Source organism: Mobula hypostoma, chromosome 2 (genome assembly GCF_963921235.1).
Source record: "Mobula hypostoma chromosome 2, sMobHyp1.1, whole genome shotgun sequence".
Classification (NCBI taxonomy): domain Eukaryota; kingdom Metazoa; phylum Chordata; class Chondrichthyes; order Myliobatiformes; family Myliobatidae; genus Mobula; species Mobula hypostoma.
In genome coordinates, this window is record NC_086098.1 from 109536106 (window position 1) to 109561477 (window position 25372).

At 40.5% G+C, this 25372-nt stretch overlaps 1 protein-coding gene across 1 annotated transcript; it reads right to left on the reverse strand.

Moving 5' to 3' along the window:
• Positions 1-300: 300 nt before the first annotated feature.
• On the reverse strand, positions 301-22176 carry LOC134359175 (gamma-aminobutyric acid receptor subunit rho-1-like). Its single transcript, XM_063072130.1, has 8 exons — positions 22143-22176; positions 21586-21653; positions 21147-21370; positions 19344-19426; positions 16830-16970; positions 14183-14335; positions 10543-10739; positions 301-600 (listed from the first exon to the last, which is right to left on the reverse strand). Exons 1-8 carry the CDS (start codon positions 22159-22161, stop codon positions 301-303), a joined length of 1185 nt encoding a protein of 394 aa, XP_062928200.1. The 5' UTR covers positions 22162-22176.
• Between the last annotated feature and the right edge of the window lie 3196 nt (positions 22177-25372).

Sequence of the window (25372 nt, forward strand, 5' to 3'; positions counted from 1 at the left end):
TACTAAGAACGCATTGAAAATTTCTACGTACCAATGGAAAAAGCAGAATAATTTACTCAAAGTGCATCTAAAACAGTTGCCATCAAACAATGTACCAATTTCTCATAATCAATCAGTTCACTCTCAATAGTAGATTATAAGCTATTTATTGTCACTACCCGTCAGCCAGAGCAGCTTACTGTATTTCAAACCAGAGTTTCACTATTCATTGAGACTGGCTCAGTTCCATAATGGAAATCATTGCTTTTCCTGTCTGATGAGAGAAGATAAGGCCTTTGCACCTTCTACATGTACAAATTTTTATGAGTAAATAGACCAATATATCATGTTAAAAAGAGCGTAAGCAGCTGGAAATACCAGTCTGGAATATTTATCAATAATGTGTGTATCAATCCAGATGTATCCCCGCAAGTTTTTGTCCTTGGTTGTAGTTGTCTCATTTTCAATTGGTGGATGTACCAGGCCTCGATCCTGCTTTTCTCCATTTGGTGGCACATAACCTGGTCCAGCAAATTCTGCCAAGTTGCTGACTTCCTCATCACTGTATGTTCGTTCTACCATTAATGGTCTTGGCTCAGGTATTCCACATGTGCAAGGTAACTGCAAGAGAAGAGGCCTACTTCAAGATCAAAGTAGAAGAACACTTGAAGGGGAGAACTTTATAGGACTGGGGAAGGAGGGAATTTTATAGGACTGGGGAAGGAGGGAACTTCATAGGACTGGGGAAAGAGGGAACTTTATAGGACTGGGGAAGGAGTGAACCTTGTAGGACTGGGGAAGGAATGGCTGTAAGCCACAAGCCACTTGAGAATTTTCCACATATTTATTTAACATCCTTATTCATAGGTTTTATATTGATTCATTTAATAGTGAATTGTGTTTAGCAGTTGTAAGACATCTGCAATCTATTTAATTTTGACCCTGCAGGAGTACAATAACATAAGCATTTATCCACTGAGCAGGAAGCGAACTGGAAGTGAGGAAAGTGTTTTTTTTTATGGCATTGATTTATTGGATGTAGCTGATAGGGCACAAATTATTACTCATTGATAACTAACCCTGATAAGGCAATGATAAGATAAGCAGCCTTTCTGTTAATCATAGAGTCAAAGAGTTACTACAGTTCAGAAGGTGAACATTCACACACACACACACACACACACACACACACACATATATATACACACAAATATAATATCTATCTATGTGTGTATATATATATATATACACACACACACACACACACACACACACACACACACATAGATAGATATTATATTTGTGCTGGATCTGCTACTGCAACTTAGTGGTTCTACTTCCATGCCCACTTCTCCATAGCTTTGCAAATCTTTTTTCACTAGACAGTTATACAATTTCCTCTTGAAGACCACAGTGGCACCTGCCTCCTCACAAGGCATCCAATATTCCAGCCATACACTGCATGAAAAGGTTTTCTCATATATCACTAATCTCTTCCTCCTCATTTTATATCTGGGAACAGCTTCACACTACCCACTTTGCCGACACACCTCATCATTTTCTATACTTTTATCATATCTCCCTACAAAGGGAACAGCCCTTGTCCATTTGTCCCTCCATAATAATTTGCCTCCTGGCATTTATCCCTGCCTAAGTGCTACACCTGCCCATACACCTCCTCCCTTGCCTCCATTCAGGGCCCCAAACAATCTTTCCAAGTGAGGCAACATTTCACCTTGGAATCTGCCGGGGTCGTTTATTGTATCCAGTGCTCCCAATGCAGCTTCCCCTATATCGGTGAGACCTATGGTAAATTGAGGGACCACTTCGTTGAACACTTCTGCCCCATCTGCCAAAAGCAGAACTTCCCAGTGGCCAACCGTTTTAATTCCAATTCCCATTCCCATTCTGACATGTTGGTCCACGGTCTCCTCTTGTGCCATGATGAGGCCACTTTCAGGGTGGAGAAACAACATCTCATATTCTGTCTGCGTAGCCTCCAAGCTGATGGCATGAATGTCGATTTCTCCTTCCAGTAAAAAAAAATTCTCTCCCCTTCCTCTCCTATTTCCCACGCTGGCCTCCTATCTCTTCTTCAACTGCCTATCACCTTTTCCTGAGTACTCTCCTCCTTCTTCTTCTCCTATGGTCCAGTCTCCTCTCCAATCAGATACCTTCCTGTGCAGCCCTTGACCTTTCCCACCCACCTGGCTTCAGCTATTGCCACCTAGCCATCCTCTTTTCCCTCAGCCCACCCTTTTATTCTGGTGTCTTCCCCCTTCCTTTCCAATCCTGAAGAAAAGTCTCGGTCTGAAACATCAACTGTTTATCCATTTCCATAGATACTGCCTGACCTGCATTTTGTGTGTGTTTTGGCTTTCCAGCATCTGTAGAATTTCCTGTGTCAAGAATTTCAGCCCCAGCTTCTTTCTTTATAACTGTATAACTGTCATCCTTATCTCACTCCCCTACTCATACACACACACACACACAGACAAACACACACACACACACAGTGATTGATAAGTTTGTGGCCTAAGGTAGAAGGAGTTGAGTTATACAGCTCTTGTTACATGCACGTGCAGTTCAACCCTTTGAGTGATTATGTAGGAAGTTTGAAGTTAATAACTCATCTCCTTCTACCTTAGATAGACTCTTTCTCATGCCTCTAACTCCACATTTTGTGGAGACGAGAAGTGAATATAAGACTCCAGTTGAGGACAGACCAGTGTTTCATTAAGGTTCTGAATGAATTCCCATCTTGGTGTGGCCAAGTGGTTAAGGCATCGGTCTAGTGATCTGAAGGTCGCTAGTTCGAGCCTCAGCTGAGGCAGCATGTTGTGTCCTTGAGCAAGGCATTTAACCACACATTGCTCTGCGACGACACCAGTGCCAAGCTGTATGAGCCCTAATGCCCTTCCCTTGGACAACATCGGTGGCATGGAGAGGGGAGACTTGCAGCATGGGCAACTGCCGGTCTTCCATACAACCTTGCCCAAACCTGCGCCCTGGAAGCCTTCCAAGGTGCAAATCCATGGTCTCATGAGACTAACGGATGCCTATACTTCCTCCCTCCAGATAATGCTCAAAATTGTACATTTCCTATTATTTGCTTTTTCAACCAGACTTAAAAACAGTTACTTTCCTCTAGTAACACTAATCTACACCTCCAACCACTAACCCAGCCCCCCACACCCCCCAACAACCACTACTTCATCATTTCCTGTCAGTCACCTTATGTATAGACACTCCTGTCTCTAGCATCACTTTATAGACATACAATCCATCTATGTACATAAGCTATATTATGTATTTATATTTATTGTGCTTTTAATTATTATTGTGTTCTTTATTTTATTGATTTTCTGTGTTGCATTGGATTCAGAGTAACAATTATGTTGTTCCCTTTTGCACTTGTGTACTGGAAATGACATTAAAGAATCTTGAATCTTGAACCTATTCTGTCACTTAGCAATGATTAGTGCACACATACCTCCAATCCCTTTTGTTCTTGTACAATATTTATTCTATTATTACCTCTCCTCAAACTTTCAAATAAAAATTTTCACTTTAAACTTAATTTGCCACCTGTCTGCCCAATCTATCAATCCATCAACTAGTTTATATCCTTCATCAATTTATCACAGGACTCTTCACAGTTCATTATAGAAACATAGAAACATAGAAAATAGGTGCAGGAGTAGGCCATTCGGCCCTTCGAGCCTGCACCGCCATTTATTATGATCATGGCTGATCATCCAACTCAGAACCCAGCCTTCCCTCCATACCCCCTGACCCCTGTAGCCACAAGGGCCATATCTAACTTCCTTTTAAACATAGCTAATGAACTGGCCTCAACAGTTTGCTGTGGCAGAGAATTCCACAGATTCACCACTCTCTGTGTGAAGAAGTTTTTCCTAATCTCGGTCCTAAAAGGCTTCCCCTCTATCCTCAAACTGTGACCCCTCGTTCTGGACCTCCCCAACATCGGGAACAATCTTCCCGCATCTAGCCTGTCCAATCCCTTTAGGATCTTATACGTTTCTTTCTTTCTTTTTAAATCTTTTTATTGAGTAAGTATACAAAAAAGGTAAGCCATATAAACATTAATACAATGTTAAAGTATAATAAAATTCCAAAAGATAACAATACCAAAAAGAAAATACTACAAACAATGTAATTTAAGCATAAGAAACCAAGATAACATAATAGTATACTAGATTTTATATATATCAATGGAAAAAAAGAAAAAAAAAACCCCAAAAAAAACCCACCGTGCAACTAACTAAAAGCAAAGCAAAGCAATGGGCTAACTTGAAACCAAACAGAGTTAAACTTAAAATCACGTCCTCAATCCCGACCTCCATTAAAACAGTGAAAAAAAACAAGAAGGGTAAATATTACATTAAATGAAAATATCGAATAAAAGGTCCCCAAATCTGTTCAAATTTAAATGAAGAATCATAAAGGTTACTTCTAATTTTCTCCAGATTCAAACATAATATCGTCTGAGAAAACCAAAAAAAGGTAGTTGGAGCATTAAGCTCTTTCCAATGTTGTAAAATACATCTTTTCGCCATTAAAGTAAGAAATGCAATCATTCTACGGGCTGAAGGGGAAAGATTACTAGAAATTTTAGGTAGTCCAAAGATAGCAGTAATAGGGTGAGGAGAGATATCTATATTTAATACCTTAGAAATAATATTGAAAATATCTCTCCAAAAAGTTTCCAAAGTAGGGCAAGACCAAAACATATGAGTTAAAGAGGCTATCTGCCCCGAACATCTATCACAGAAAGGATTAATATGCAAGTAAAAACGCGCTAACTTATCTTTGGACATATGTGCTCTATGCACCACTTTAAATTGAATTAGGGAATGTTTAGCACAAATAGAGGAAGTATTAACTAATTGTAAAATCTGCCCCCAATCATCCACAGAAATGGTAAGCCCCAATTCCTGTTCCCAATCTACCCTAATCTTATCAAATGGAGCTTTCCTGAGTTTCATAATAATATTATAAATCATAGCCGATGCACCTTTCTGACATGGATTAAGGTTAATTATCGAATCTAAAATATATATAGGAGGAAGCATTGGAAAGGAAGAAAGTATAGTACTTAGGAAATTTCTAACTTGTAAATATCTAAAAAAATGTATTCTTGATAGGTTATATTTATTAGATAATTGTTCAAAAGACATAAGGGAACCATCTAAAAATAAATCCAAAAACCGTAAAATACCCTTAGTCTTCCAAGTTTGAAAAGCGCGATCCGTAAAAGAGGGAGGAAAAAATATGTTACCTAAAATAGGAATCGCTAACCAGAATTGATTAAGATCAAAAAATTTTCTGAATTGAAACCAAATACGCAAAGCATATTTAACGATCGGGTTAGAGACCTGCTTAAGGCGTTTCGAATCAAAAGGAAGAGATGAACCTAAAATAGAACCAAGTGTATAACCCTGAACAGATTGTAATTCCAATGCTACCCATTTAGGAATAGATAGTATATCCCGGTCAAGTAACCAAAATTTCATATGTCGAATAGTAATAGCCCAATAATAAAATCTAAAGTTAGGTAATGCTAAACCTCCATCTCTCTTAGCTTTCTGTAAATGTATTTTACCCAGTCTCGGATTCTTATTCTGCCAAATAAATGAAGAAATTTTAGAGTCGACTTTATCAAAAAAAGATTTAGGAACGAAAATTGGTAATGCCTGAAACACATATAAAAATTTTGGCAAAAAAAACATCTTAACTGCATTAATACGACCAATCAAAGTTAAATATAAGGGAAACCATTTAGATGAAAGTTGAGTAATATGAGGATCTTATACGTTTCAATCAGATCCCTCCTCAATCTTCTAAATTCCAACGAGTACAAGCCCAGTTCATCCAGTCTTTCTTCATATGAAAGACCTGCCATCCCAGGAATCAATCTGGTGAACCTTCTTTGTACTCCCTCTATGGCAAAGATGTCTTTCCTCAGATTAGGGGACCAAAACTGCACACAATACTCCAGGTGTGGTCTCACCAAGGCCTTGTACAACTGCAGTAGTACCTCCCTGCTCCTGTACTCGAATCCTCTCGCTATAAATGCCAGCATACTGTTCGCCTTTTTCACCGCCTGCTGTACCTGCATGCCCACTTTCAATGACTGGTGTATAATGACACCCAGGTCTCGTTGCACCTCCCCTTTTCCTAATCGGCCACCATTCAGATAATAATCTGTTTTCCTATTTTTGCCACCAAAGTGGATAACTTCACATTTATCCACATTAAATTGCATCTGCCATGAGTTTGCCCACTCACCCAACCTATCCAAGTCACCCTGCATCCTCTTAGCATCCTCCTCACTGCTAACACTGCCACCCAGCTTCGTGTCATCCGCAAACTTGGAGATGCTGCATTTAATTCCCTCATCCAAGTCATTAATATATATTGTAAACAACTGGGGTCCCAGCACTGAGCCTTGCAGTACCCCACTAGTCACCGCCTGCCATTCTGAAAAGGTCCCGTTTATTCCCACTCTTTGCTTCCTGTCTGCTAACCAATTCTCCACCCACACCAATACCTTACCCCCAATACCGTGTGCTTTAAGTTTGCACACTAATCTCCTGTGTGGGACCTTGTCAAAAGCCTTTTGAAAATCCAAATATACCACATCCACTGGTTCTCCCCTATCCACTCTACTAGTTACATCCTCAAAAAATTCTATGAGATTCGTCAGACATGATTTTCCTTTCACAAATCCATGCTGACTTTGTCCGATCATTTCACCGCTTTCCAAATGTGCTGTTATCACATCCTTGATAACTGACTCCAGCAGTTTCCCCACCACATATATTGCCACATTTTTTGCTATATGCAAATTTAGAAATTGTGGCTAGCACCCCAAGTCTCGGTCATTAGTAAAGATGAAAAGAAAATGATGGCGCTTAACTCCAGTCCATGTGGAATACATCTTTTGCCATTTCCCTCTGTTGTCTGTGACTTAGTTAACCTTGTATCAATACCTTCAACCTCCCTTTTATTATATATATTTCTATTCTGCTGAGAAGCCTGTTATGTGGCATTATACCAAAAACTTTCTGGAAGTCCACATACACTCATTCAAAGTATTACAGTATCATTATGCTGATGTGTAGCGAAATTACACAACTTAGACCCAGGAATGATTCAAAGTAAATTTATTATCAAAGTATGTATATAGAATACAACTCTGCGATTCGTTCTCCTGCAGGCACCCACAAAACAAAGGAACACCATGGAACCCCAAAGGGATCATCAAACACCCAACGTGCAAAAAAAGAACAAATCGCGCAAATGGAAAAAAGCAAGCGAACAACATGTAGATTATCAAACATCAAATGTGAGTCCAGTAGAATTAAGTTCAGATTCGATCAGTTCCGCGCCATGCTGTGCTGCTAGTCCGCTGTAGGCTGCAAGGCCATTCTTCCTAATCAAATCACTCGAAAACAGCAAAAGAAAAGAGTAACTAGTATCCAGGAACACATGCAACATGAACCTCAAAGTTTTGCAGAACAAGCCCACAGTCTTCCTAGCAATGTGGATCCCAAGGTTCCTGCAGTTTTCTCCAACAGCAGCTCGTGAGAGGGAGAGCAAAACTGGCCAAATGCAGGCAGACGGCACTGAACACCTGCTTGTCCACTACTCTCGTCCTCGCTGACTTCAGTCTTGCTTGACGCCTCATTCGGAGCGAAGCAATGGAGTCGATCATGGGCTCGTGCCCTGTCTCCAGGCTGCATACTTCGCTCCAAACTTCACCAAACTCCCTCGGAGACATCAGAGCACCAGATTACTCAATCAGCCCAAAAAAAAACTCTGTCAAAATTTAAATCACAGGTTCGATTTGCACATAGCTTAGTAGTGGAATCACATTTGAAAGAAGAAGAAGTGAAAAAAGTAGTTCCGTGAACTGTCTTGTAGGACGTCATCGTTGGTCATGTTGCTCACTAGCGCCATCTTGAAGCTATACAGTATATGACAAAAGAATGCTACATTAGAATCGGTCATGGAAGGGAATCTGCAAGTGATTGTGTACCATGCACCTATAGTCCTTATTCACCTTGGGGCAGAGATTGAAGAAATGCTGTGGAGTAGCCAAGCTGAAAGCATTTTGTAGGTGGTAAAGATTTACCCATAATAGTGGTTCAAAGGCCTTGGAGGGTATTATCTTCTGCAGGATACACCGCCTCTGACCTGTTCTGTATCCACAATATTTATATGGCCAGGTTCAGTTAAGATTCTGTTCAATGGGGAAACCACATACCCCCAACCCACAAGGGCTTTGGGGGCAATGCCTCCGAATATCATTAAACTCACTCCCCCCCCCCGCCCCCATTAGAGCTATTTCCTGGCATTTCTATGACATGAATATTATCTTCCTCCTGTCAGCCCATAACAGACTGGAGCTAGTCATTCTGCATGTGAGCATGGGTCTCATCATTTTCTGGCAAGCTGCAAGTGGTATTGAATGTTACAGCAAGCATCCTCATTTCTGACCACATGATACAAGGAACCTCATTGATAAAGTAGCCGAAAATATTTGGCTTGAGACACTCCTCTGAGCGATCTTCTGCAATGATATCCCAGGCCTGAGCTGGTTGATCTTCAACATGTTACTGACCTGGGATATCTCTGCAGATGTTCTTCAGATGGTTCAACAGCTATGACCATCTTTCTTTGTTCAAAGTATGTCTCCAGATATTCCCCTTGATTCTATGGCCTCTGCTATGACTGTAGTTTTTTTTTTCAAGCCATAGTTGAGGTCTGGCAATCACTTTCACCATTTTTTTACTCAGTTCTTCTGACCGTATGTTGGCTAAGTTTTAAATTAAAGCTGGTACTAAATGTTCATAGCAAAATCCAGCCTGAGAACTGGTGAATAGGTAAATGAGGAGCAAGTGCCAGTAGATAATACTTGCTTTCATTACCCAAGACATAGAAAGTAAGGGCAGGGAGGTGGCACAACTTGATAAAACTTTGCTTTATTCTCAGCTGGAGTCATGAATGCAGTTCTGGTCTCCACTCTATCGGAAGTATATAGTTGCACCAGAAAAAATGTAGCAGAACGTGGTTCAGGATGGAGCATTTCAGTTATAAGGAGAGACAAATAGATTATGTTGGTTTTCCTTGGAGTGGAGGAGGCTGAGGGGAAATATGATTGGTGTGTACAAAATAAGGTGCATAGATAGGATAGCTGGGAACTTTTCCCCAGAGGCATCTAATACTCAGAGACAAGCTTAAGGTAAGGGGTAAGAAGTTCAGAGGGGATATGACACAGTATTAGCATTTGGAATCTGGAACACACTGCTTAGATATGTGGTGGAGACAGATACCCACAAAAATTAATAGGAGTCTCGATGATCATTTGAATTGGCAAAGTATGTGGACCAGTTCTGTTGAATGGGATGGGTATAGATGGGTGATTGATGGTTGGAATGGGATGTATAGAGATGTTTAATTTATGATTAGTGTGGATAATGTAGGTAGACTGAAGGATGCTTTCTCTCCTGCAGCATACATTAAATGTTGCAAGTCAGGCAGCATCTACGGACGCAAATAAACAGTGATGTTTAGCGCCAAAACCCTTCTTCATGACTGGAAAATAAGGGAGCAGAAGCCAGAATAAAAGAGTGAGGGGAGGTGGAGGAGTACAAGGGAGAAGGCGGGTGGGTGGGGGAGGGGAAATGATTATATGATTCTGACTCAGAAAAAATAACTTTTCTGCATAAAATATGAAGAGGAGATCAATTGGAGTGCCATTGACTGAAACCTTAATTTTGTTTTACTCTCAACTGTTGTTGCCTGACCAGCTATTGATTTTAGTTAAGTTGAGAGTCCAGAGTGCCAACAAAAAGAAAGAATTGCAAGCAGAGTAAAGCAGTATCTCTGTTGACAAAAAAAAACAGGATGATTCATTCTGATCAACCGCACCATCAGTCTATTCTTAGTCAACAATGTTATGGGAGAAAGCATTGCTGTCAGTGCTATTAAGGAGCACTTACACCCCAGGTAGCTGTTGAACTTCATTTTATCAAAACCTCTTGGCTTCAGCCTTCGTTTAAATCTTGTTCAAAAATTGTTAGAAGAGTTAATATTTTAGGTTGCATGAGAAATCATTAATTCTGATTATCACTCTGCTGATGCTGCCTGGCCTTCTGAGCACTTCCTTCACTTTCTGTATTTAGTTTACATTTTCTGAGATCTTGTTTTGCTGATCATTGTCAGTGATACCATTATTCAAGTCTTTGGCATGAAGCAGAAGAATTACACGTAATTCTTGTGCACTGTACAATATTGAGTCAATTCCACTATGATTATTTATCTCATTACCATTTTTGGGATCACACTGTATTCCAAAGTTTTCTGCATATGTTTACGTTATAAAAGTATACATTGTAACTATTATAAATTATTATTATATGTTAGAAATTCTTGTGAATAATTTTAAGGCTTTCCCAAAAGAATATGAACAACCTGTTTTTTATTATCTTCTTCAAAGTAAGCCCTTAAAGATGAGATAGCACATGTTCTCACCTTTTCTCGAAGTTTTCTTTCCTTCCTCTCCTGTATTGTGGTCAAGTAATTCACAGCCGCGTACTCCAGCACTGAGAGAAAGACGAACACAAAACTAACCCACAGGTAGATGTCCACAGCTTTAATATACGACACTCTCGGCATGGAAGCATTCACACCCGTGATAATGGTTGACATGGTCAGAACTGTCGTTATACCTGGAATTGCAGGGCGAGGATATGTTTTATATATGTCACCCAACTTCATAATAAACTTAACATGAAAAACCTACAGTGAGAAGTGCACTTAATAAAGTATTAAACCAGCCACATCACTTCCAGCAAGATGGCAGTGTGCTCAGACACAGCAGCATCTACAGGACCAACCAAAGATGTTATTGTCTTTTTTAAACATTTTTTTTTACAATTGTAAGACCCTGATGGACATTAAGACCTTAAAATACTGTAAGTCTATCCCATCAGTGAGTTGCTTGTCAGTGCAGAAACTGAAGGAGCTGGACTTGGTACTGCCTGCATAGTATTCAGACTAACAGTGAGTGATCACCTTAGTCACTTTTCCTGTGATCCCTGCTGGAGATTGTTAATGTGGAATGCTGCAAGTCTGATTCACTGGTTTATTAGTAGATGGGGGGAGGAGGGGAGCCTCATTCATATTGAAGGCTTGGTCTTAAGCCTTGGTGTCACCTGTTTGCAGCCGCCCAGGAGTCTATGGCACCGTCAGTGCTGCCCCCAGTGTTTGCTCGGCAAAAGACAAGCTGTATTGTATTCATTTGCAGACTGCTGCAACATTCATGCACTCGGGGATAGAATATTTTTTTTGTGTGTCTGTATTTTACTGCTATCTGTTACGTGCTTGCTCTTTCATATGTGTTATGTGTGCTTTGTGCTGTGTATGACTGTTGGTAATGTTTCTTTGCACCTTGGCCACAGAGTAACGCTGTTTAATTTGGCTGTATTCATGTTGAATGATAATTAAGCCTGAACTTGAACTTAAAGCTAAATGAGTGGGTTCAAATGAAACCTGTTTTTATTTAATTCCCAGGCCTACTTTGAAAGAAGCTGATGGAGAAATTTAAGAATAATGTCTGGATTTAAAATGTTAGAAAATGAAAGAATTATTTTGGAAAAACTTTTCTAAAAGAAGGATGTCAGTGTTACCTTTATTCAGGAACAAGGCTCTACAGTAGTTACTGAGCATAATCTTATGGTGCAGACCCATAGAAATATATTGAACACTTTGAGCAAGGGAAAACAATAATGTCCATTGTTCCCCACCTTCCCTTTGCTTTCTCGTTTATTTTTGGTGCTAGAGAGGGGTGAAGTTCTTCAAGGTGGAAGGATTCCCCTCTCCTATGTTTCAGGAAACTGCTTGAGTTTCTCAACTTTCATTTTCAATCTCAAATTTCTACTGAAGTATTCTGATGATGTCCTTATAAAGTTTTTTTGAACTCTGCCAGTTCCTCATCCTCTGTTGAGCTAGCGATAGAACATTTTGGGAGCAAGCTTATCTGTCATCAGCACACAGTAGCCAGCACCGCACAGCTAATATTTAATAGTCATTGGTCTCAGTGCTCCTGAGTACGTCACTTCAACCACTCTTCCAATTCCCACACCAACCTTCTCCACAGACAGTGAGGCCAACTGCCCATCATCTCCACCTCATCTAGTCCCACCACCTACCACCTTCCAGCCCATGCTTCATCCCCTCCCTATCACCTTGTCTTACTGGACATCTCACCTCAACTCTAAGTCTTGATTCAAGGTTTTGACCCAAAACATTGACCAGCCTTTGCCCTGACAGACGTTACATGACCCTCTGAGCTCCTCCAGCAGTTCTTTTTCTCCCTGGATTTCATCATCTGTCACCATGATCTCAGTGATGATAGATTTCCTTTTGGACAAGACACTTGTGCATTAATCTCCCCATATGATTCAGAGAATTTATTGAAGAAAATGGTAACTTTTTATTTATCTTTGTTTTTTAATTGCTGCCCTGCAACCCCCAGTTTAACCCAGGCCTAATCACAGGACAATATACCACAACCAATTAACCTACTAACCTGTACGTCTTTGTACTGTGGGACGAAACCGGAGCACCTGGAGGAAACCCACACATTCCATGGGAAGGACGTACAAACGCCTCACAGAGGATGCCGGGATTGAACTCTAAACTCCAACACCCCCAGCTGTAATAACATCACGCTAACCACTACGCAATTGTGGTGCTGGGAATCTACCATTCTAAAGTCCTTCAGTGTTCTGGATAGGTTTTCCAGATTTAATAACTGTAAAGAGGTGTTGATTATGGTCTGGAAGTCTGAATTATGTGTATGTTCTACCTTCCAACAGATAGAACTGGCACATTTGATCCAGTGTGCAATAGCGTTGTCAGTGTTTGCCTCTTGGGAAAGAAAATTACCCAGGTAAGCAAAACAATCATTTTTTTTTTGCCATCATTGATAAACCTTGATCTATAACAGTAGTAAAGGGCTTTCCAAGAGCTTGTTCATGCAACACATTTTCTTAATAATAATCATGAGTGTTGGACCTTTGTTTGCATCCACGATGATCAAATCTAAAATCTACATTAATATTCCAAAGCAACATGCCGCTGAGAGAATGTACTACTGTCAAAAGTAATGCAGTCTGGATGAGACTTAAAGAAATATACAGTCAAGGGCACACTAAGTGCATTATGTTGAGAAGAGCAGTGAGTCATGTCTGATGTGTCGGCCAACATTTTTTTTCATCAGTCAGCAACTGAATCAGATTGTTGTTGTTCATAGGACTTGGTTACATGCAATATGGTTGCTCTACTTTCTGCCTCGCAACTGTGACTCCATCTGAAATGAATCTTTCTGCATGCAAGGTCTATAAGACATCCTGAGGTTGCCAAAATTGCCGGTTAAGTGCAGTTCCCTTTCTGTCGATTGTGTTTACTAGTACACTTGCACAGCTCTCAGACTAACTTTTTCATCTCTGGTTCTAATGGATCACAAATGGAACGCATGGACCAAATTAACAACATGTAGTCTTGAAAAAGAAAACTCTACACAGGCAGACAATGTACCTATCCCTTCTGAACACTGCCACTAAAACTGCAGGATTTGCCTACAGTCATGCTGGAAAAGGCTACTCTTTCTCAAACTCATGATGAGCAGTTATATGTAAGTTTCAAGTTTAATGCTACTTTGTCACTTAACCTCGAACCTTACATGATGTCTGCATCTTTACCTCCTTTTCACATGATTTTGACTGGTATTTCTTTCCTTTTCACCCCTACATCATTCATAAATGCCCACCATCCCTTGCCTAATTAAGCATTAATGCATAGATGAGATGAAAGACAGGAAAAGATTTTTTCATTCCTTTATGAGAATGATGCATATCCTATAAATTCCATCCATGACTTTGCAGTCCCCTCATAGTGCCCAAGACAAAATCTGCATCTGTGGGTGAAAAGGGAAATGATTTGATCTACAAACATGTTGGAACTTACAAACTTGGTATAATGTGAAATAAGCAGTAGTAAAGTTTGAGTTTCTCCCACAGTCGCAGTTAACTTTGACAAGACCTTAGCCGGTCTGGGCTGGATGTTGCTCCTCAGAAACGGCCAGCTGCTATGGTTTTACATTTCTCACCTAATGGAACTCTGGCTGGCACAGCTCGCCGGTCGATCCAGAACGACACCCAGGACAACATGACCATCAGAGTCGCTGGGAAGTAGGTTTGCAGCAGAAAGAAGAATATGTGACGATGCAGAGTAAAGTTGATATACAGGCGATTGTACCAACCTGTGGATTGATGTTCAAAATAACTGGTTATTATTACATCCAAAGAGTGCGGAAAGATAATGAAGAGAAAATGCACGAACAGATTATTTTCAGTTTAAGTGAGGGAAAATGTCATCCATAGACATCACAATTTTTTTTTAAAAGCACACTTTTTTCCTAAAGTATAATTTTGGTGCCTCCTGTCTTTCAAGTGTCAAAGCAGCACTTCATTGGACCCCTGAAGGGTGGAAAAATCACGGGAGACCAAAGACAACTTGGGCTATACTGCAGAGGCAGAAATGAGGACCCTGAACCACACCTGGGGCACAATAGAGAAGATGGCTAAGGACAGACAGCAACGGACGACCTTCATCGCTGCCCTAAACACCCAGCAGTGTAACAGGCTTTTGATGATGATGATGGTATCTTTTGAAGGGCATAATAGTTCCAGAGAAAGTAGGGAACAGGGGAAAGTCCATGTCCACCAAATCATAAATATTAACATGAGATTGATGCAGGGAATGTCACTGTCAGGTTGCATTGTGAGCAGAGACAAAGGCAATGTGATGACTATTTACATACAGACATTCAGAGGCTATTAGATGGTTCATGTAAAGATATTAGGGGTTTGAGTTCTTCCATATATCCACCTTAAAATTAGAATGACGGTAGAGAAAAGAGAAATGTTGGACAATGGCCCTTTTTGCAGCCGGAGTGGAATTTCCCCTCTTTCTGTTGGACACTGCTTTTCATCCACTTCGTGCATGTTCCTCACCCTCCTGTATGCTTCTGAGATCTGGACAACTTACAGCATGCACCTTAAGGCATTGGAAAAGTATCACCATCAACGTTCGTATACTTTCCTAGGCTAACATCCTCAGTGTCGAGGCTGTAATTGCACCCAGTTAGCTCTATTTGCTTTCGTGAGACTCCTGAAACAGATATACATTCTACTCTGGGATTTACCATGAGACAATGTGACTGGGAGAACAGGGGAAAAGATTTAAGGATCTATTTGAAGCTCATTAAAAGAAATGCAATATTCCCACTGACTTTTGAGAATCGCCGGAGTGGAGAAGAAGCATTCAGGATCATAATAATATCCATGTCATGCAATAAGAGCACTGACAGACTTTGTATTACAGAGGAAGGAGATCACCACTTCTCAAACTGCCCACCAGCCCTCCTTGATAATGAATCTGCCCCATCTGTTGAAGACCCTTGATCCCTCACATCATAACCTACTAAACTAAGTTAGCAGTGTCATCCTCAGTCCAGAGGGAATGCCTAAGAAGATGACATGCATGGTGGTCAGAAGTGAGGCTTGCGTTTCGAGCTGATTTTTGACTGCTTCCTAGACACCCTGAGTGAGGTAAAGGCCTCACTAATGCAAGGTGAGAAATGGTCCAGTAGAAGTCAGCATTATTCCATTCGGATGCCCCAGTTACTATTTTGCTTTCTATTCAGGACATTAGCAAGGGAAGTGTGCAGTAGATATGCATTAAAATGACACCTAAGTTTATAGTTGGGGCTTTATAAATTGTTGCTTCCAGCACGAAGTTTAGCGATATAACTAATAGGCATATTGGTGAGAAATGTTGGATCTTGGTAGAGGAGGCTACAAAACTTTTGTGTACAATCTGCCAATGAAAATTGTGATTATCCCTCACTTTCAGATACATTTTGCACAGAGTACTACAGCACAGAAACAGGCTCTTCAACCCATCTGGGCTGTACCAAACTGTTATTCTGCCTAGTCACATCTACTGGCACCTTAACCGTAGCACTCCATATGCCTCTAGCCCATGTACCTGACCAAACTTCTCTTAAATGTTACAATTGAATCTGGATCTATCATTTTCCTAGGCAACTTGTTCCACATTCACACTACACTGTGAGTGAAGAAGTTCTACCCTCAGATTCCCCTTAAATAGTTCACTTTTACCCTAAAGCTATGACTCTGAATACTAGTCTCACTAATCTGCGGGGGAAAGGCCTGCATGCTTCCACTCTATCCATACCCCTCTTAGTTTTGCACACCTCTTTAACAGGGGTTCCCAACCTTTATTATGCCATGGACCAATAGCATTAAGCAAGGGGTCCATTGAATCGAGAAGATCTCCCCTCATTCTCCTGTAGTCCAGGGAAAAAATTCCTAACCTAGTCAACCTTTCCCTGTGACTCAGGTCCTCAAATCTCAGCAACATCCTTGTAATTTTTTTTTCTGCACTCTTCCAAGCTCATTGATATCTTTCCTGTAGGCAGATGACCATAACCTCATTCAGTTACAGTCAGTCAGTCACCTTATCACTGCAGCTTGGATTTTCCTTACGCTCCCACACACCAGCCCTCCCTCCTATCCCTACCATCGGTAGTCAAAATAGTCAGAAAGCACCACAATGATAACCCAGAAAGAGTACAAAGTAATTATTACATTGATTTAATTAAGACTAACAAAATCAAATCTGAAAAGGAAAATATTCTTGTTTTAAAAAGAAAGGTAAATGTATCCAACCTGTGCTGCTGTAAAACGCCAGCTTTGTGGATGTGTGGAATTCTTTTATCATGAACTGAGAGAGAGAAATCTTTTCATCTATTGTTAGTGAGCCATTGCCACTCTTCCAGTACAACATGAGGTCATCATCAGTGTAAGCATCTGGAGACAGCATGGATCAAATACAATGTCTTCAGTAATGGAGCAATTAATGTGGAGCACAATTCAGTCATCTTTGCAACTTCTGATATAATTCCATATTTTGAGAAACGTATTACCAAAACTTGATAATACAGTATTATCATAGACTACCCTGAGGTTCATTTTCTTACAGGCATTCACAGCAGATACAAAGAAACTCAACAGAATCAATGAAATACTACACGCAATGATAGACAAATAATCAATATGCAAAAGAAGACAAACTGCAAGTACAAAAATAAATAAATAAATAATATTGAGAACATGACGTGTAGAGTCCTTGAAAGTGAACCCATAGTCCATTACGTAAGGTGGGTGTTGCCTGTACTTGGTGTTGCACTTCACAGTTTATTTAGCTGGTAGAATGGCAGAATTTCGGTGCAACAAGAATGAAATCTGTATTTGTACAGCGTGTTTTAAAATAATGGTTAATGCTTCCCCTAAACTTTCTCTTTTGTCACAATAAATGAATCTATGGCAATATACTGCAAAATAGCAACATTTTAATCTAAAACATATGAAAACACAATCTTTAAATTGCTCAATATAGATTGGAATGTGTCATCGGTCTTTTAAAGGGAAATGCAGAAACTTGAGTCTTGACATCCAAGAGAACTGATTGGTTCTACGGTAGCCAATTGAAGTTGATGGGAATGCCTTGGCTGATGAAGGCCAAGTGGTACGGAGCCCGTTTGTTTGTACCACAAATATGGTGAGTCTGTGGAAATTTGTCCAGTGCAGTGGCAGCCTGGAAATTGTTCATGGGGTTTGGATGAGCACATATCTGCTTCTCCCAGCCCCACCATTGCAAGTTCTTTCACTTGCCATCTGTGGCCCAGTTGGTTACATCCACTGTAGGCACTTTATCAGCATTTGTTTCAAGAGCCATTAGGATCATTTGTACATTATGGAGCATTGATTTGTATTGCTTAACTTGTCTGCCCTTTGAGAATACAACAGGACCCTCACATTATCTCTCCAGGATGTGTTTGTATAATATAGAAACATAGAAAACCTACAGCACAATACAGGCCCTTCAGTCGACAAAGCTGTGCCGAACATGTCCCTACCTTAGAACTACCTAGGCTTTACCCATAGCCCTCTATTTTTCTAAGCTCCATGTAGCCATCCAGGAGTCTCTTAAAAGACCCTATTGTTTCCGCCTCCACCACTGGCAGCCCATTCCATGCACTCACCACTCTCTGCGTAAAAAACTTACCCCTGACATCTCCTCTGCACCTACTTCCAAGCACCTTAAAACAATGCCCTCTTGTGCTAGCCATTTCAGCCCTGGGGAAAAGCCTCTGACTATTTACACGATCAATGCCTCTCATTATCTTGTATACCTCTATCAGGTCACCTCTCATCCTCCGTCGCTCTGAGGAGAAAAGGCCGAGTCCACCCAACCTATTCTCATAAGGCATGCTCCCCAATCCAGGCAACATCCTTGTAAGTCTCCTCTGCACCCTTTCTATGGTTTCCACATCCTTCCTGTAGTGAGGCGATCAGAACTGAGCACATACTCCAAGTGGGGTCTGACCAGGGTCCTATATAGCTGCAACATTACCTCTCGGCTCTTAAACTCAATCCCACAATTGATGAAGGCCAATGCACCGTATGCCTTCTTAACCACAGAATCAACCTGCGTAGCAGCTTTGAGTGTCCTTAGACTCTGTCCCCAAGATCCCTTTAATCCTCCACACTGCCAAGAGTCTTACCATTAATGCTATATTCTGCCATCATATTTGACCTACCAAAATGAACCACCTCACACTTATCTGGGTTGAACTCTATCTGCCACTTCTCAGCCCAGTTTTACATCCTATCAAAGTCCCTTTGCAACTTTTGACAGCCCTCCACACTATCCACAACACCCCCAACCTTTGCGTCATCAGCAAATTTACTAACCCATCCCTCCACTTCCTCATCCAGGTCATTTATAAACATCCTAAATAGTAGGGGTCCCAGAACAGATCCCTGAGGCACACCACTGGTCACCGGCCTCCTTGCAGAATATGACTCGTCTACAACCACTCTTTGCCTTCTATGGGCAAGCCAGTTCTGGATCCCATGCCTCCTTACTTTCTCAGTAAGGCACAGTGTTACAGTGTGATCAGCAGAAACCATATGGAAATTCAACAGCTAATGATTATGAACTGTCTAATTCTAATCCTATTAATTTAATATTACACAGAGCTCAAATCATAGAGAACTATTTCATAATTAGAAGAGAATAGCAAACTACACTGGGGAACATCACGTTAATGTGTTGAGAGAGTGGAACACATTTGCATCAAGTGACTAGACCTCGATGTGACACAATGCCTGACTTACAACTCTCAATTTCTAGCGAACAGCTCTGAGTATCAAGAGGAAAGCGGCTGAAGTCCATGTAGCACATTGACGTTACTGTAACCCTGCAGACAACATAATCAAAAGCTGCGATTATTGCTTTAGGTTAAACACAAATATAGAAACAGTAAGAAATCAGATAGTTTATACATTTAGCAGTTATGCACATGTCTGAGATTGTGTCATGAATATCCTTAAAAGCTGTCAGCATATAAAACACTGTAGAGGAGTAATCCACGTACTTAAATATAAGTTTGCAAAAAAAATTTCAGGAGAGTAGCAGATGATGTGGAAAAGGAACTCTTAAAAAATGTTCGTGGGAAATCAAACAGCTACAAGCAGGTTAAAAAAATGCAGATACTGAAAATCTGAACTATAAACTATATGTTTAAGTCAACCAATCCTTTGTGTGTCCTATTAAGGAGATTAGGGGAAAGAGGCCCCATTAATTCCAAAAATAACTATAAATCTTAACTATATCTGTGTGGGTTGCTCATAAGCACAAAATGCTAGCAACACACTACAGATCAGGTAGCATCTCTGAATGGAGAGGGAGCTAACAGTTGGGTTGATAACCTTTCAGTTAGTATATTTTTAAAGTGAAAAATAATGAAGGGAGAAACTTCAAGTCACAAACAGAGTAATGCTGATCAAGCAGATGTTTAACCCTGACACTACTTTTCAATATTTCAAGGTTGAAATGGTAGAAAATGAAGGAAACTGAAGCGCATCCTCACCTGGCAGGAGGCTGAAAAGTTTTAAATTTGCAAACTGCAGATGGAGGAAGGGTTAGAATTGAGGCAGGGTAAGACTTTAATGTATTTTAATCAACCAGAAGGGAGCAAGGAAGCAATTAAAATAGAACATCTCCTCTTTGCACTCCATAAGCACCTATATGTAAGGATTATACTCTTGCTTTGGGCTGAGGATAAAACTTGCAGGTGAGCCATCTTATAAATTACCAATCACTTCCCCATAGCTCTTCACAAGCTGTCTCCTGGAGTCTTCTTCTGACCTTGGCAGATGTTCTCTAACTATCTGACTTTGTCCGTTCACACCATCTACACGATCGATCACTGCACACTCCACACATATATTCAACAGGCAACCATGGCATCAGTCATGGTGGCCTTCCCTGGCAAGGAGCCACTGAAGTCACCCATTAACTGATGTGTCTTATTTGGGAAATTAGCGGAAAGTGGCTCCACTAGTTCCATGCATAAACAGGTGATCTGCTGAGCTTCAGTTAGTGATTTGATGCAGCATGAAGCGGCAAATTTTCCTGTTAAAAAACATTCAAAGAATTGTTCTCATTTCTAGTCATGCTATTGATTGTTGAATGTTGCAATTATGTGCAGCACATACAGAACTTAAGTATTGTCTAATGTGCATATAAAGTACATTTTCCTGATTTTTATAGTCTCTTCTTTGCTAATTGCAAGGAACAAGTGCATCAGGGAGAACATGAATTGGTAACTTAATTGTTTTTTTAAAATATTTTACAAGCTGATGTTACTGTAGCATTCCATCTACTTTCTTAATTAAAGTTAAAATTAAATTAAATTAGCTTCTCCTCAGAAGACAGGTGCATAGATCAGGACCCTCTGCTACTTCATAGGCTCTACCATTAACTGTAGACTTTCTCCTTTCATTTAATCCCTCAGAATACAACAGCTCATAGTTACCCGTACCAATAAAGACAGACATGAATAACATGGGTAATTATTTCCCTTACTATGTATGTTGCTACTGCATTCATCATGCACCATCTTCTTGTTCATTTACCTCAGACTGTACAGAACCTTCCCATCCGGGTAGACACGCAGCATGATATTATCAGTGGTTGTATCATGTATGAAGGACCTTTTTGAATGAACAAAGAACATATCAGGGACCCAGATCTTTTTGACCAGTCTCCCATCAAAGGTCATGCTCAAGTTGTTAGTACTTGGGAATGAAAGGCGTTCATCTTTCCAGTAATGCCTTAGATACAAGGTCATTGTAAAGTCCTGTGAGAAAGCATCACACAAAAACAAATCCTGATCAGGCTGAGCTTCTGGCAACCTCATTTTATTATTTTCCATTCTCTGAAGCAGTACCATGAGAATTAGGTCAACATATTGACTCAAAAGCCTATTTATATTTTGGAAATGAATCATTTTAGCACAAAATGTAAATACATAGTCAATGGATAGTGAAATGTTTTGTAAATTTAAGAAATTACCATATCCACTTCAGATATGCTATCCAGGCTTTCTACCTGCACATCAACACCAACAGGTATTGATGGACCTGTGGGTGATAAAAAGTGAAAAAAATTACTTTTTTATTTTCTAGCTGAATTTTATAATTCTGTGTTTGTTCTAAAATCAAATTAAATTTCTATCTTTCAGATCAAATTGAAGATTTTAATATTCCAAACCATAATAAGGCTGTTAACATGCATTCTCTGGAATTACACTAATCAATTGTTTAATAAAAAGAAGGTTTTTATTTATTTGAAATATAATTTTCTCTGGAACACTTTTCTCCTTACTCAAGGATTCCTAACATAAAGGAACAGAAAAGCATTAGTGCAACATGCAAAAATGGTGCTAAAAAACACAAATCACTTTTACATAATTCGACTGGTGAAAAAGGCTTAATCGTTGGAAAACATTTGCTGTGACAATCCAGCCTAAAATTGAGGTACTGTTATATGAAATGAACTTTCCAGTGCTTGTGCAGGGCTTCCAATATGATGAGCTACAATCTTAGACAAAGATGATAATTGATACCAACCTCCAAATCCAGGTCTCATTGTGAAGTCATGATCATCCACTCTGAGAAGTTGCTCAGATTTTGTTAAATAAGATTTTGTTACATCAGCACTCCTCTTTAGAATAGGGCTGTAAGACAAGATATAATTCAATGAAGAAATTCAGCAATGAAGAAAATTCTGACAGCCTATCCATGTCTCTTCCTCTCCAGCTCATTTAGGCAACTTGGTCAGCATTAGTGGGTTCAGCCAAAGCGTTTGCATTCGCGCTGTATGGGCCTATGATTGTACAACTATCCCCATTGAGCCAGCTACTCACAAATATTAGATCACATTTCTATTGGATTGCTATGGACAATAGATTTGGAAATACGAGGTATGAGGAGCTTGACTCAAAAACAGACAGGACTGGCCATTAAACGTTCCTGGATATAGAGTGTGCAGCATGTACAAGGAAGGAAAAAAAAGGCGGAACAACAGCAGTGCTGATTAAAGAGAATATTACAATGTTGAGAGAAAGGGTGGTGCAGAAGGGAGTCAAAGGCATCATCTGTTTGGTTCGAGCTAAAGCAGGGGTTCCCAACCTGTGGTCTACAGACCCCTCAGTTAATGGCAGTGGGTCCATGGCATAAAAAAGGTTGGGAACCCCTGAGCACAGCTATGTATTCTATGTGACACCAAGGAATTTAATTCTAATTTTATTTAACTAAGAAGTGTGCGGAACTAATGAGCTGCTCTGGTACAAAACCTGCACAGACATGATGGCTAAATAGTCTCCTTCTACACTGTAACCATTTTATGACCCATAAATAACTCAAATAATTCTTGACCTATCCCCTTTTCAGCAATTAGAATTGGGGCTTTTCTGAAGAGATTAATAGATCTTTATAATGGTTTCTTTATTTTAATTCCTTTACCGATTATGTCACTGGCAAGAATATTGTCTATCCCTAATTGCGCTTGTGAAGATGGCTGAAGTTGATAGTAAGTTGCTACCCCAATAGTGAGTTTAGAACCTTCTGCAGTGGCCCCTCCATTCCAAACGGTGATGCAACCAGTTAGAATGCTTTCCATGATACTATAAGACATAGGAGCAGAATTAGGCTATTCAGCCCATTGGGTCTGCTCTGCTATTCTATCATGGCTGATTTATTATCCCTCTTTACACCATTCTCTTGCTTTCTCCCTGCAACCTTTGATGCCTTTACTAGTCAAGATCCTATCAACCTCCACTTTAGATATACCCAAAGACTTGGCCTCCACAGATGCCTCTGGCTAAAGAAGTTCCTCCTCAACTCTGTTCTAAAAAGATGTCCTTATAATTTGAAGCTGTGTCCTCTGGTCTTAGACTCTCTCATATAGGAAACAGCCTCTCAATATCCACTCTAAGGAGAAAGGAGAAAAGTTAGATTCATACAGAGTCTTATCTCACTCTTGTAGCATGCCCATTCTCAGACATAGAACAATGCCAAACTAAGGCAATTTCAAGAAGGCATCTCAAGCACAGGTTTGTGCATATACGGTAGGCTTTTTATAATGCCATTAACATTGCAATTTACATTGTAAGTGCACTCAGTGGTCACCTTATAGATAAGTCACCTGGACCAGATGGTGTATACCCCAGAGTTCTGAAGGAGGTGTCTGAAGAGTTCATGGAGGCTTTAGTAATGATCTTTCAAGAGTCACTAGATTCTGGAATGGTTCCAGAAGACAGGAAAATTGCAAATGTCACTCCACTCTTCAAGAAGGGAGAGAGGCAGAAGAAAGGAAACTATAGGGGCCTCACTACCAATCAGAGCCCCAGACAGTCCTTCCAGGTGAGGCGACACTTCACCTGTGAGTCGGCTGGGGTGACATACTGCGTCTGATGCTCCTGATGCGGCCTTCTATATATTGGCGAGACCCGGCAAAGACTGGGAGACCATTTTGCTGAACACCTACGTTCTGTCCGCCAGAGAAAGCAGGATCTCCCAGTGGCCACACATTTTAATTCCACGTCCTATTCCCATTCTGATATGTCTATCCACGGCCTTCTCTACTGTAAAGATGAAGCCACACTCAAATTGGAGGAACAACACCTTATATTCCGTCTGGGTAGCCTCCAACCTGATGGCATGAACATTGACTTCTCTAACTTCTGTTAATGCCCCTCCTCCCCCTCGTAACTCATCCGTTATTTATATACACACATTCATTCTCTCTCTCTCCTTTTTCTCCCTCTGTCCCTCTCACTATACTCCTTGTCCATCATCTGGGCTTCATCCCTCCCCCTTTCTTTCTCCCTAGGCCTCCTGTCCCATGATCCTCTTATATCCCTTTTGCCAATCAACTGTCCAGCTCTTGGCTCCATCCCTCCCCCTCCTGTCTTCTCCTATCATTTTGGATCTCCCCCGTCCAATTTTCAAATCTCTTACTAGCTCTTCTTTCAGTTAGTCCTGACGAAGGGTCTCAGCCCGAAACGTTGACTGTACCTCTTCCTAGAGATGCTGCCTGGCCTGCTGCATTCACCAGCAACTTTGATGTGGGTTGCTTGAAATTCCAGCATCTGCAGATTTCCTCATGTTTGCAAACTATAGGCCAATTAGTCTGACCTCCGTGGTTGTGAAGATGTTGGAGTCGATTATTAAGGATGAGGTCTATGGGTACTGGGAGGCGCAGTATATAATAGGCCATAGTCAGCAGAGTTTCCTCAATGGAAAATCTTGCCTGACAAATCAATTGGAACTCTTTGAAGAAATAACAAGCAGGACAGACAATGGAAAATCGATTGATGTTGTGTACTTGGATTAACAAGCTATGAACCTATGCTATTACAGGGAAGATTCTAGCATGGATAAAGGAATGGCTGATTGGCAGGAGGCAAAGAATGGGAATAAAGGGAGCCTTTTCTGGTTCACTGCTGGTGACTAGTGGTGTTCCACAAGGGTCTGTGTTTGGACTGATTCTATTTATGTTGTATGTCAATGATTTGGATGATGGAATTGATGGCTTTTTTGCAAAACTTGCAGACAATATGAAGACGGGTGGAGGGGCAGGTGGTTTTGAGGAAGTAGGGAGACTACAGAAGGACTTAGACAAATTAGCAGAGTGGGCAAATAAATGGCAGATGGAATACAGTGTTAGGAAGTGTATGGTCATGCACTTTGGTAGAAGAAATGAAAGGGCTGACTGTTTTCTAAATGGAGAGAAAAGACAAAAAGCTGAGGTGTAGGGACTTGGGAGTCCTTGTACAGGATTCCCTAAAGGTTAACTT